This window comes from Grosmannia clavigera, assembly GCF_000143105.1.
Source record: "Grosmannia clavigera kw1407 unplaced genomic scaffold GCSC_156, whole genome shotgun sequence".
Classification (NCBI taxonomy): domain Eukaryota; kingdom Fungi; phylum Ascomycota; class Sordariomycetes; order Ophiostomatales; family Ophiostomataceae; genus Leptographium; species Leptographium clavigerum.
The window spans coordinates 775,728-788,433 of NW_014040784.1; the positions used below are offsets into that span (position 1 = coordinate 775,728).

The 12,706-nt window shown below is 58.1% G+C and overlaps 5 protein-coding genes across 5 annotated transcripts; 2 read left to right on the forward strand and 3 right to left on the reverse strand.

The window, feature by feature from the left end:
- Window positions 1-255: 255 nt before the first annotated feature.
- CMQ_2370 (salicylate hydroxylase) lies at window positions 256-1,739 on the forward strand (the record flags this gene model as incomplete). Its single annotated transcript, XM_014316328.1, has 2 exons — window positions 256-306; window positions 384-1,739. The coding sequence occupies 2 exons, from the start codon at window positions 256-258 to the stop codon at window positions 1,737-1,739; spliced, it is 1,407 nt and encodes a 468-aa protein (XP_014171803.1).
- A 307-nt stretch (window positions 1,740-2,046) lies between these two features.
- On the reverse strand, window positions 2,047-3,062 carry CMQ_2098 (fumarylacetoacetate hydrolase family protein; the record flags this gene model as incomplete). The annotated part of the gene is made up of 2 exons (XM_014316056.1): window positions 2,047-2,660; window positions 2,816-3,062. The coding sequence occupies 2 exons, from the start codon at window positions 3,060-3,062 to the stop codon at window positions 2,047-2,049; spliced, it is 861 nt and encodes a 286-aa protein (XP_014171531.1).
- Window positions 3,063-3,482: 420 nt separating this feature from the next.
- On the forward strand, window positions 3,483-7,047 carry CMQ_2278 (c6 zinc finger domain containing protein; the record flags this gene model as incomplete). Its single annotated transcript, XM_014316236.1, has 6 exons — window positions 3,483-3,635; window positions 3,697-3,797; window positions 3,849-4,988; window positions 5,040-6,033; window positions 6,584-6,955; window positions 7,003-7,047. 6 exons carry the CDS (start codon window positions 3,483-3,485, stop codon window positions 7,045-7,047), a joined length of 2,805 nt encoding a protein of 934 aa, XP_014171711.1.
- A 2,236-nt stretch (window positions 7,048-9,283) lies between these two features.
- Window positions 9,284-10,377, reverse strand: CMQ_2197 (uncharacterized protein; the record flags this gene model as incomplete). The annotated part of the gene is made up of 2 exons (XM_014316155.1): window positions 9,284-9,912; window positions 9,999-10,377. 2 exons carry the CDS (start codon window positions 10,375-10,377, stop codon window positions 9,284-9,286), a joined length of 1,008 nt encoding a protein of 335 aa, XP_014171630.1.
- Window positions 10,378-11,535: 1,158 nt separating this feature from the next.
- Window positions 11,536-12,459, reverse strand: CMQ_2357 (uncharacterized protein; the record flags this gene model as incomplete). The annotated part of the gene is made up of 1 exon (XM_014316315.1): window positions 11,536-12,459. The coding sequence occupies one exon, from the start codon at window positions 12,457-12,459 to the stop codon at window positions 11,536-11,538; it is 924 nt and encodes a 307-aa protein (XP_014171790.1).
- Between the last annotated feature and the right edge of the window lie 247 nt (window positions 12,460-12,706).

A 12,706-nucleotide genomic window follows, 5' to 3' on the forward strand; every position in this document is an offset into this window, starting at 1 on the left:
TCTTCGGCCTCTTCCGACGTTTCCCCGTCAGCCGGGACGACTGAACGAACCGCTGATCCATCGTTACGACGCTGCGGAGAATGAGGAGAAGCGGGGAAGCGGAGACTCGGGGACATGTCGGGAAGCTGCCGAATCGCTTACTCATCTGTCTTCCGCATGGCTTACAAGAGGCTGCAGACGCTTAAAGAGGCGGCCATGTAGACTGAAGGAGGGGAAGCGAACAAAGGCAGAGCTGAACTCATTTGCATAGACACGATGCGGAACGAAGAATTAGCCACGTTGAACGGGCTGCGTCTAGCCGACCAGGTGAGTGTTTGAGTGTGTTTTGCAATACAACTCGACATCCGTCGTGTTTGCTCCCCTACCTCTACTAAACAACACAGCCCATCAGATATCCGTCCCGATCGGTCCGCCTGCTCGAGCGCCTCCAGAAGACGGCCGACCAAGATGGCCAGCTCGCGTCCCGAGCGCTGGTTCCGCTCAACGTGGTCATCGTCGGTGCCGGTCTCGGTGGCCTAGCGACAGCGGTGGCGCTGGCCCGTCGTGGCCACACGGTGACCATCCTGGAGCAGGCGCCGGCGCTGGGCGAAGTCGGAGCCGGGATCCAGATCCCGCCCAACTCGGCGCGCCTGCTGCTGTCCTGGGGCATCGGGCCGTATTTCAAAGGCCGCGTGGTGGAACCAGACAGCATGACGTTCCGGCGCTGGCAGAATGGCGACCCGATCGGCTACACGCGCCTGGTGCCCGACTTCCCCGACGCCTACGGCGCACCCTACCTGGTGATCCACCGCGCCGACTTCCACAGTGCGCTCTGTCGCCTGGCCGAGCAGCACGGCGTGCAGATCCTGACGGACAGCCGTGTGGTGGCGTACGATGAGGCCGCGCCGGCAGTGACGACGGCTGACGGCCGGACCTTTGCAGCTGACCTGGTCGTCGGCGCCGACGGCGTCAAGTCACTGGCGCGGCCGGTCGTCCTGGGTGGCACCGACCGGCTGGCCAACAAGACCGGCTTTGCCGTCTACCGGGCGGTCGTGGACACGGCCAAGATCCAGGCCGACGCCGACACGGCCTGGCTGCTGGAGAAGCCGGGCATCAACATCTGGATCGGTCCCGATCGCCACGTGATGACGTACAGCATCGCCGGCGGCAACTCGTTCAACATGGTGCTCTCGCACGTCGACCACAGCGACCCGGCCTCGTGGACGCCGGCCGACGCGGTCGCCGAGATGCGCGGCCAGTTTGCCGGCTGGGACCCGCGCCTCAACAAGGTCATCGCCATGATCGAGAGCACCATCAAGTGGCCGCTGATGAGCGGCGCCCGCCTGCCTACCTGGATTGCCCCTAGTCGCCGCCTCGTCCTTCTCGGCGATGCTGCCCACGCCATGGTGCCCTACATGTCGCAGGGTGCCGCCATGGCTGTCGAGGACGGTGCTGCCCTCGCCGAGGTGCTCTCGCTCGTACCCTCCCGTGATCAGCTGCCCGATGCCCTCGCCGTCTTCGAGCAGGAACGCATGCAGCGCAGCGGCGGCATGCAGACCGCCAGCCTCGTCAATGGCCGCCTCTGGCATTTTGCTGATGGACCTGAACAGGAGGCACGTGACCGTGGCTCACGCGCAGAGGTCGAGGGCCGTCCCTTTCTCGAGAGCACGAATCAGTGGAGCGACCCAGTCACGCAGGTGTGGGCGTACGGTTACGACGCCGAGGCAGAGGCACGGGAGCGGTGGAAGGCAAGGAAGTAGTGGGTGTGGGTTTATGTGGATGATGTGATTTTTGTGATTGTATGTGCATAAAGCTAGCGAAAAAGCAATAAAGCGTTATTGGATCTGATATGGCTGGCATGAGGAAGATTGAAGAGCGAGTATGGAGGTACAGAGCTAGACAAGAGGATCGAGTTGAGGAAAGAGATGAGACAAGAAACTCTAGAGGAAGAGACGAACGATAATCAAGTAAGTACTCATTACAAGTACAAGTCTCCTAGTAGCGTCACTGCTTTATAGTATCACGTGACACGTATACTAAAATTGGATTCTATTTCTATGAACCTGCTCACGCAAAGACGACGCCGTTCCGGAGGGTACCGATCTTGGAAATGTTGATAGCCATCTTGGTGCCGGGCACGAGGTAGCGTGGCGGGGTGAGACCGGCGCCGACGCCGCCGGGGGTGCCGGTCATGATGATGCTGCCTTTCTGGAGGGTGGTGCCCGACGAGAGGTGAGCGATCAGGCGGGGAACAGAGAAGACGAGGTCATCGAGGCCAGCGCTCTGGCGGAGCTCGCCGTCAACGATGGTCTTGAGCTGGAGCGTGGACGGGTCGCCGACGAGGCCGCTGGCCACGAGTACTGGCCCCAGAGGCGCATACGTGTCGAAGCCCTTGGAGAAACCCCATTGGGGAACACCGCCAGCACGAGCGGGATCCCGCTGCCACTTGCGCGACGAGATGTCGTTGCCGGCCGTGTAGGCAGCGATGTAGTCAAGGGCATCCGCTTCGGCGACGTCCTTGGCGTCACGGCCCAGCACGACGACCAGCTCGCCCTCGTAGTCGGCCTGGTCATCTTGGGCGATGCGCGGAACGACCACATCGGCGCCGTGGTCGGCGACCGTCGGAGGTGGCTTGAAGAAGATGGACGGGAAGGGAGGCTGCTTGCGGCCGGCCTCGCGAACTGTTGGTCAGCGGGGGGAAAGAAGAAAGAAGAAGAAAGAAAAAAAAGAAAGAAGAAGGAAAAAAACAAAAAAAAACAAAGAAAAACAGAAAAAGAAAAAGAAAAACAGAAAAAAAAAAACTCACTGTGTGTCGCATAGTTCAACCCTACACAACGCAACGTAGGCACGTCGGCCGGAGTCAGCGGCCCCAACAGCTTCTTCACGGTGACGACCTCGTCAGTCACACGCGTCTTGCCGGTGGTGTCGTAGATGTCGCTGCCCTCCAGGACCTTGGCCGTGAGGCCGGTCTCGGCGGTCGTGTCGCCCAGGTCAAAGTCGGCCTTGGGCATGATGGGCTCACCGTAGAGCGTGCGGCCGTCGGTGGCGACGAACCGGATAAGCCGTTCCCAGGCGACCTTCATTGTGCTTGTGGTAAAGTAAGATGGGTGGTGAGGTCACGGGTATCGAGATCACGGGTGTCGAGATGGTCGTCTAGAACGGGATAAAGCCGGTCGACCAGACACGCAGTTATACCAGTTATACCGTGTATCATGTCCGTCGCCTCAGCGGAAACGACCCGAAGTTGCCCCGACTGAGCTCTGCCGACCACTGCCGATCCGCTCGTCCCACTGCAGGTCCACAGGGCCTCCACTGTTTGTCCACTAGCTCAGCGCCTAACAGAGCCCCACAAGTCCACTGAGCGTCAGCTGGCACACCCCCTCTCCAGTGGGCACGGCAGTTTGTGGGGGAGAGTGTGGGGAACCCCTATTTATTCGGTCGCGTTCCGTTCCCAACGGTTCCCCGGCTCCAGCGTCCCCCAAGCGCAACCGCATCGAATCCCGATGGCCCAGGACTGCGACAGCTCTGTGACCGGTACGACGGCCGCGACAGCCCGGAGCATCGACCTGTCGGAGAGCGCGGATGCGCCGACACCGGCAGCCAAGCGACGACGCATAGCCCTGGCCTGTTCGGCCTGTCGGATCCGAAAATCGAGGGTGCGTCTGACCGGTGCTGACGTGTCTTGTTCTGACCGAGCTGACCGTGCTGACATGGCAGTGTGATGGTGTACGGCCGCGCTGCGAGCCCTGTCAGCGACTGGGCTTTGAGTGCATCTACGAGCTGCCCGACACGTCAGCGAATCTGGTGGTGCCAAAAGAGTGAGTTTCTTGCAGGTCGATCTCTGCTTGCCTCCAGCCACTGACCTCCAGCCTCTTTGCCGCCCTCGAGGACCGGGTCCGCCGGGTGGAGCAGTCGCTCAAGGTGCATGACGAGCGGCTGGCCGTGGTCGAGACGGCCGGTCCGTCATCGTCGTCGTCGTCGGCCCTGCGACCGGGCATCGGCCATGCGGCCAACGGGATCGTCGTGGACGTGGATGGGATCCAGGACGCGGCGGCGGACCAGAGCATGACGGACGGGATGGCCGTCTCGTTTGTGGACGAGCAGGACTGCGGCTTCTTCGGGCCGTCGTCCAACATTGCCTTTATGCGACACATCTTCCGGGCGATGGCACACAAGACGGTGCCGGACGTGGTGCTGTCGCCCATCGCAGGAACTGTGTCCTCGTCACGTGCAGGTCCGTACGAGTCTGGCCTGATCAATGTGTCGCAGTCACAGGCGCACAACCTGGCGCTGCAGGCGGCTCCGGATCCGGCAGCCATGCGGACCAACGTATTGCCGCCCGACGGCGAGACGCAGGCGCTAATCCGGGCCTATTTTGCCAATACTGGCCTGCTCTTCCCCTACATCCACGAGCAGAGCTTCCTGGAGACGTACGAGAGCATGCGCCAGACCGGCTTCCGGGCCAACGTGCGGCGCACCTGGCTCGGCCTGCTCAACATGGTCCTCGCCATGGCCGTACGGACGGCCGGAGCCGAGCGAGGCGATGCCGCACGAAGTGAGACCAACCAAGCCAACACACACGAGCGAAGCGAGGCCAGCAGAGCGGACCTCTTTTGTGATCGTGCCCGCGAACTCTGCAAGACCCAGACTATGCGCGGCACCACGCTCGAGACGGTCCAGTACCTCCTGCTCACCAGCCAATACCTCCAGAGCACCCAAAAATCCGTCCAGACATGGACCACCCACGGCCTCGCCGTCAAGGCTGCCCTCTCCATCGGCCTGCACTCACGTGATGCCATGGCCAAGCTGCCGCCCATCGAGCAGCAGACCCGCACCCGCACCTGGTTCGGCTGCGTCCTGCTCGACCGCAGCCTCAGCATGACCTTTGGCCGTCCGGCCGCCATCCCGGACGAATACGTCCGACTCGACCTGCCCGTCTCGTTGGCCTGGCGTGGCGGTGCTGCCGATGAGCTTAGCCGCACGAGCACCGCTTTTTATAATGCGACTATGTACGTCTATGCTCCTCTGTCCGCTCTCGTCTCCTCACTAACGATCCCCAGCCTCCTCTATCGCATCCTCTGGAAGGTCATGGCCACCCTCTACGGCCATAACCTCGGCTGCGATTCTGCCCCATCCGAGACCGTCACCATCACCCAGATCTTCCATCTCGAGCAGGAATTGGGCGATTGGCAAGCTGCCCTCCCTCCTCTGCTGGCCCTCGTCTCGCCGGCCGATCTGGCCGATCTGGCTGACCGACGGGAAACCATCCCTGCCGCCAACCCGACCACACCCTCCCCTGCGTCCGATCCCATCGATGACCCCGTCATCCTGCGCTTCCGCGTCATCCTCACGCTGCGCCACCTCAACCTGCAGCTGCTTCTGCACCGCCCCATGCTGACGAACTCGCTGAGTGCTGTCGCCCGTGGCGCCGCGGCTCCGTCTGCCCGCTCCCGCCGTCCCGGCCACCACATGCAGATGAGCTTCAACCTGACCTGCGTCCGTGTCGCCGAGGACATCATCGACCTGATCCATCTCATCTTCACCCGGCCTGCCGGCCTCGGTCGTCGCCTCACCGGCGCCTGGTGGTTCACCCTCTACTATACCTTCAACGCCGCGCTCGCCGTCTTTGGTAGCCTCCTGCTGCCCGAGGACGACCCCTCCGTCGACCCGACCCTGCGCTCCGATCGGCCGGATCGCCCCGATCGCACAGACCGCACAGATCGCGGCGCCCGCTTCCTTGCCAAGGCCATCGACGCGCTCGTCTGCCTCGACGCCGGCAACACCATCGTCGATCGCTGCGTCGACTACCTCCGCCAGCTCGTCGGACTCGTCCACAGCTGGGGCTCTGCCTCGTCCCCCCAGACCGCTCTGCTCGCTGGACTGGTTGCCTCCATGGACGCCGCCCCCGATGGCCACGAGAACGAGCACGCCCACTCTCACTCGTCCGACCTCTTCACCCCTATCCCGCTCTTCGCCCAAACTTCGTCCGGGCTCGAGGACGAGCTTGAGCTCGGCCACTTCTTCACCTCCGAGTTTCAGCGCTGGTTCGAGCGCGTTCCGCAGTAGCCCTTGCAGATGTGTACGATAAAGACTGGTGATAGACTAGTATTGGAAAGACGGGAACTGTATAGTTGAGAAAGGAATGGACCTTTTGTAATAGCGTACATAGCATACATGCACATAAGCCACAAGACTGAGCGATGAAGATAAGAGCCGCAAACAAAAGCATGAGTGATACGCCGGTTAAGAGAAAGACGTAGATACATCGCAATTGATGGTACTGTCTAGTCACGTGTGCGCTCATAATCACTCAGCTAATGATATTTACTAGCGGTGCTTTTGTTAAGTCACATGGTTTCATGGTGTAGTTGGTTATCACGTCAGTCTAACACACTGAAGGTCTCCAGTTCGAGCCTGGATGAAATCAATTCATTTTTTTGCTTTTTGCAAAGTCCCATTGGCGGTCCAAATCTCGGTGGGGCCACAGATCGTCACTTAGGCTCCCGTGTCCTTCACGGCAGGCTTCAAACATACTGTCACCATGGCTGTCCAGATCGTGTCCGACCTGCATCTGGAGGCCCCCAAGGCCTACGACATGTTCTAGATTCTGCCCCGAGTACCTGTCCTGGCCTTGCTGGCCGACATTGGCAACGCCGAGCCACACCAGGCCGACATGGCCGCTTTTCTCGACCGGCAGCTACGCCAGTTCCAGGCCGTGCTGCTTGTCCCTGGAAACCACGAGGCCTATCATTCGACCTGGCCCCGAACCCTCGCCATCCTGCGATCGCTGGAAGAGGGCGTCAAGGTGCGACGCGTCGCTGGCGATGCTGCGTTGGGGGAGTTCGTGGTGCTCGACCGTGACATGTACCGCCTTCCTGGCTCCAGCGGTATCGTCGTCCTCGGCTGCAGTCTCTTCTCGTATGTGCCACCCGAGCGTGCCATGGCCGTCAGTATGGGCATGAACGACTTTTACCAGGTGGGCGACGACTGGTCACGAACCAGAGGGGCTACTACTTTGCGCAGGCTGCCGGCTACGACAATGATAAGACCCTCTGGGCGGAAGAGTGAAGGCAGCGATGGCTGTCTCCGTGTCGTTGCAGAGCCGAAGGGCACAGTTACATCCTGTTGTATCTTACGTTCAATTCTGCATTCCTACACTCTTTCGTACTCCGTGATCCGCCGTAAAATTTTCAATACGAGCTGTCTGCGATAACTCATAAACCCAGCATGATTTATTCGGAATTTTTCTTTTCGTTATCTACTCCGCACTCATACATATGCGATACGACCTACAGCATCAGATCTTCACTGTTCCTACCATATAGTGCACAAGGGCCGTGCCGGAAGAGGTAGGTGAGAGGGTCGAGATACAACATCAGTACGGATATATACGAGTACTGTACAGATCAGAACTCCTCCTTCCTCTCAAAGCTAGTTTAATGAGTGAAATGACAATCTACACGTAACTATAAGCAGCCGTGTTTACGAGAAATATAACGTCATATGCAGTAAATAAGTGGACTCACTGCGAAGCTGGCGTTCAAAGAGGAGAATCCAGGTCTCTTGTCAGACACAACTGCGCCGAGGTAGATCTCGGAGAAAACTAGGGTACTGCATAAGTGTATAGTACGGAGTGAGCTACACCACCTTAGCGTTTGTGGGCAGGACGTCATGGGCAAGACGACGTAGGAGGACAATGGCACCGACAGTTGATCTCGTTTTATAGGGAGACGAAAAAGGAGGAAGGCACGAGAGGATAATCTCACCCAGAAATATAGAATGTAAAAGCTGCATATTATATACATCTTAGAATGAAGGGCTGCAAGACTCCAGTTCTAAATTTAGATATGTCGAAAAAGGCTATATTACAGCAGAAGGCGGTGCGCTGATGATTCGCATAGTGGACTCTGTACCGAGAAAGAAATAGCTACATAGCGCACCTTTTGGGTGCACTGCAAAGCCAGGTTCGAGTGCAGCCAAAGCACGAAGAGCCTATCAACATGCCCTCGGCTCAATTTCCGTCGGTTCGTGACTGAGAACTGAGTATGCAGTCTTCAGCACTTAGCTGCAAAGATATAGATCCCAGGCATGTGCACTCCAGTACAGATGCATGATCCTGTAGACGGGCTTTGATCATCCTAGCTATGGGCCGGCAAGTATTCATGCCTTCTTCACGAGGCGAGGGTAGGTCTTTCCTCGCTGATTTCTCTTCGAAAAAGATTGTTGCTTCACGATCTCCGATAATTGATTGTCGACGATTGGACGTCTGTTAGTGAATAGTTGGTGCTTACAGCAACCCTTTTGTCCCAGTAATTACGTGTAGTTGAAACCAGAAGGTCATATATAACCCTGCCTACTATGCTGTAAGGTACGGGATCCCTACTTTTGCACTATGGTGCAGGGGGTATGACAATACAAAGTAGCCATGTATGCTCGCTTCCAGTCGTTGTGTGGCGTATGGGAGGCATAGAGGATCGTCGTCCTCTATGCGGTTGTCGACACTATCAAGTGCGTTCCATGAAGACCGGAAGCCTGCGCCAAAGAAGCCATGGACACCGTTTCGAGGCATGTCGCGGACGGTGGTAGAGGCGAGGACAAAGTATCAGAACGCAGGAACGATAGGAAAGGGAAATGCAGAGAAGGCAAAAAACGGCAAAGGGGATAGAAAGGCTGCTTGGACCCATTGATCAAGCCGACCTCGTCGTTTCTATCCCCCAAGAGTTCGCAAGCAACGTGAGCATGCCAGCGCCTTGCTAGTAAGGCCTGCCACAGCATTAGTAGCTTTCAACGGAATGAAGACGAGGAAGCAATGCTTACATATCAACTTGCTTCGACTCTATCTTCTCCAGCAACAGCTCTTCCTATGCCAGAGTTGTAAGCGTTTCTGAGTGTCTCGTACCTGTTTTGCCGGTTATTGAAAGGAGGCTCAAATTTGGAGAGAAGAAGGGAGTGGGAGGAGAAGACGACAATTTATAGCTGGAGGAGGAGGCTAGAAGAAGTGACAGAGGCAACTCGGAACTTATGCAAGCAGAGCTGCGGGTGAAAGAATGAGTAAGTGGAGATTTTCAGTGAATGAAAACGTTCAAAGCCACAACAGCCTTAAGACGAGCAGTGACATCATCTGGAAAACACCCTGCGTCTTTGAACAACGAGTGCACTAGGATGTCATGACTTTCTTTCAACAGATCTCCCGTGAAGAGGGAATCTCGTCCAACGCTTCGCTATCGTACATCATGTCACCATATCTCTACTAATCCCGGGACGGTTGACTGGCTGGCCTGCCGCTCTGTCCCATCCTCCTTGTCTAAAACGGCCGGAACGGAGAGAAGCTGCCAAATCCACGCTGTCCGCCACCGCCACCACCAAAGGGGAACCCTGATCCAAACAGCGGCATCTGCACCGGCATTCCCGCAAGGCCGCCACCGTTGGCGTTTCTGTTATCGGTATAGTAATCACCAGTCGGGCCGAGGTTGAAGGAGAAGGAGACGTGGTGCTGAAACGGGCGGGTGTTGCCGTCGTTGCTGGCGTTTCTGCCGTCTCTGTCCCTGTCGCTGCCAGAGCCAGCGTTGCTTCTGTTACCGCCGTTTCGGCCACCCCCATTGCCGTCGTCTCCGTAGTCGGACGTTGGCGACTGTTTCTGCGGCCGATAGTCACGGTAGTAGTCATAGCGATCGCCACTGTTGGTAGGGCTCTGAGCCCGGCCGTTGGAGCGGCCAGGAGGAGACGACGGGAGGACGTTTGTGTAAGCGTACGAGTTGTTGTTCACGCTGGACGAGCCGGTCATGCGGGCGTCGATGGAGCCGCTGGCCTGGTTCTGGTTCTGGTTTTGGTCGCGAGCCGGCCGCATCCTGTTGACACGGAACGGCGGGCTCTTGCCGTTGGTACGTGGGCCGGTAGAGCTCATGCCGGCAGCGATGGTGAGACAAGTCAGCACTGGTGGACGAGACGATGCAGGAAAATGTATGGTGTAAGCAGCCGGTCTGTCACTGGCTGATCAGACGCAGACGTCTCCGAGCTACACATATAGGCACAGGCGGCAGACGAGGCGCCGACGAGCCTCCAGCGTGATCGAGGGGCGAGCGAGCGCTGAAGACTCATGTCTGTTTCAGCCGCAGGCTTTGGCATGACCAGACGTACGATGTCGTCCCATCGCCGTCGAGACAGACAGGATGCGCGCAGCAGCTGTCTCTTGTCCTCCCCTCCCCGCCCAGACGCACGTCCAGGTGGCATGACGGGCCAGGAGTCCGACCGGTTTCGCGATGAAACAGCGGACGTCGCCCCTGGCGACCCGTCTTCTGGTCCGGCAGAGAGGCGACCAAAGGGGAAGGTCGAATCAGCGAGAGCAGGCCGCCTCTCTGCAGACCGGTTGTTCTCGTCGGCTGCGTCTGTCGGATGCATCTGTCGGCTGCAGCATCACAGCTCTCTTTTCTGTGCCGGCCGGCCAATGGCATCGGCCGGGTGGTCATGCCCAAGGAGTCAGCGAGCAGAAACTTGCTCACTGCAGGTGGGGTAGACTGTCCGGACGTGCGCCTCGGCTTAGCTCGGCGCGCGTCGATGGAACGGAGTGCGGGCGATTGTTCACAAGAGGCTATCGCTGAAGCCGCTGGAACCAGGAGAAAACCCCGCTGTGGCGATGCCATGCTCTGATTGGTCGGCTGACTCGCCGGGCGAAGCTGCCAGCGCCTTCCCGGATCTGTACGAGGACGGAGCTCAAACGTGCATTCTCGTGCTCGTGCTCGTTCTCGTAGACGGAAGCAGGCATTTTCGTAAGCACTCGCACGTGTGCGACATCTCCGCGGTGGCGAGACGCCCTCGCTGTACCGCACACATGACGTGGCCACTATGACTCCCGTGAGAACGCCCCGGCCTGCTGATCCGCGCTAAGAGCCTTCTGACAGAAGCGCTAATACGGATCGCTAACGAACAGAGAATCCCCCCCACCAGAGAAAAGAGTACATACCCCTCCTTTTCTATATAAATCCAGGCAGACTTCCGTCTTTCTCACCTCTTTTCCTTCCTTTGGATCTCCACGCTCCAGCTAGCTACCAACCATTTCACCCACCTGCTAACATTACTCTGTCCTCCACGCCTCTTCGCAATCAATTGCCCACCATTCTCTCTCACGCGAGTTAACTCCCAACCCATCTACCAACCGACAAAATGAAGGGCGAGTGCGGCTGCTCCTCCACTTCCACCTGCAACTGCGGCTCTGGCTGTATGTCTTCTCTCCCTCAGTCCTGCTTCAATACTATGTTTCTCTAACTCGTCCCTTAGGCTCTTGCGCCAGCTGCGGCAAATAAACAGCTCCCCATGCTGTCGCCGCGCTGATGCCTTTTCGGCGTCTGGAAACTCCTACAGCGCTCCTCGTTTCGCCCCTCGACAATTGCGCAATTGTCTGAAAACAACATGAAAATGGGTGCGAAGGAGAGATAGGCCGGTTGGCTCCCGGCTGTCCAGACTGACAGCTTTCTGGGCTGGGGACCGACCATCGAAATTAGGACAGGACAATACAGCGCTTTTCCAGGAACTCATATGTGAATGTTACAAATACTGCCTCTACGTCATCATCACCCGCAGGCCTCCATGGCATGTGTCTACGGCAAAGCGTAGCCCACAGATCTCGACCGTGCGCTCGTCCAGATGCGACGTGTTTTCTTTCACGGCGTCGTCGTAGCTGCTCTTGGGCTCGCTCACTGGCCACGGCACCGGTGACAAGCACAGATCCATCTGGGCTTCCATCACCGGCATGTAGTCGTCGGCGAGAATATCGCCTCGATCTGATGCACCCCGTCTCACGCCATGCATGCAGTACGCCATCTCGGTACATCCCAGCGGTCTCGCCGCCAACGGACAATTCCACGATGGCGTCGTGCCTCTCCGCAGCCGAAGCATCTTCTGCTTTTCTGCCAACAGTGCCACCAGACGTCGCCGGAACAGCTCTACCGCTCTGTTGCCGTCGTTGCCGTACTCGTGCCCGCTCTCGGTCCATATAAGCAAGTAGCCATTATCCATGTCGCTGTCGCTCGTCTCGAAAACGGTCCATCTGGTCGTCTTGGCCTTTTTCACATCTGGCTTTGTACTCACCTCTGCACCTCCTTCTTCCTCTTTCTCTTCCTCCTCTTCTACCCGCTTGCGCTTGATCCTTCTCTTGGCTGCTCGCGCTGGTTGTATTCGTCTTGGTGCCGGTACCATTGGCGTCGTCACTGTCGTCAGCCGTTTTGCCAAGCATACCGTAGAAATCGTCGCTGTCCTCGGTGCATCGCCGGCTGACCACCGTCCTTGTCTGGTCCACTCCTGACGGAACCACTCTGCTGCCCGCCATGGAAAGTCGATGCTGCAGTACACCGCCCCACGGACGACTGGGACTTTCTGCTGCTGCGATGGTAGGCTACCAATCATAGGCGTTGGCGGAAAGGTCTCTTCGCTGAAAAGAGTCGCGGCCAGCGCGCTCTTGCGGATATGTGAACTTGCCTTGGACATGCTGTCTGCAGTGAAGCCGTGCAGGGAATTACATGGCCGTCTGCTCTCTTTATATAAGCAGCTGCAGCATGTCCTGACGCCCATTGTTGTGTCATAACGACAGCCTTTTTGAACCGGCCTTTCTCTCCGTTGTCTCGCAGAAAAAACACAGAAGTACTTGTTCGCCTTGGAGACGACATCAAAGTCACAGGCTCGGTCACAGGCCCGGAAACCGACAAAGAGCCGCTCTCGCAGCAATGCAAAGAAA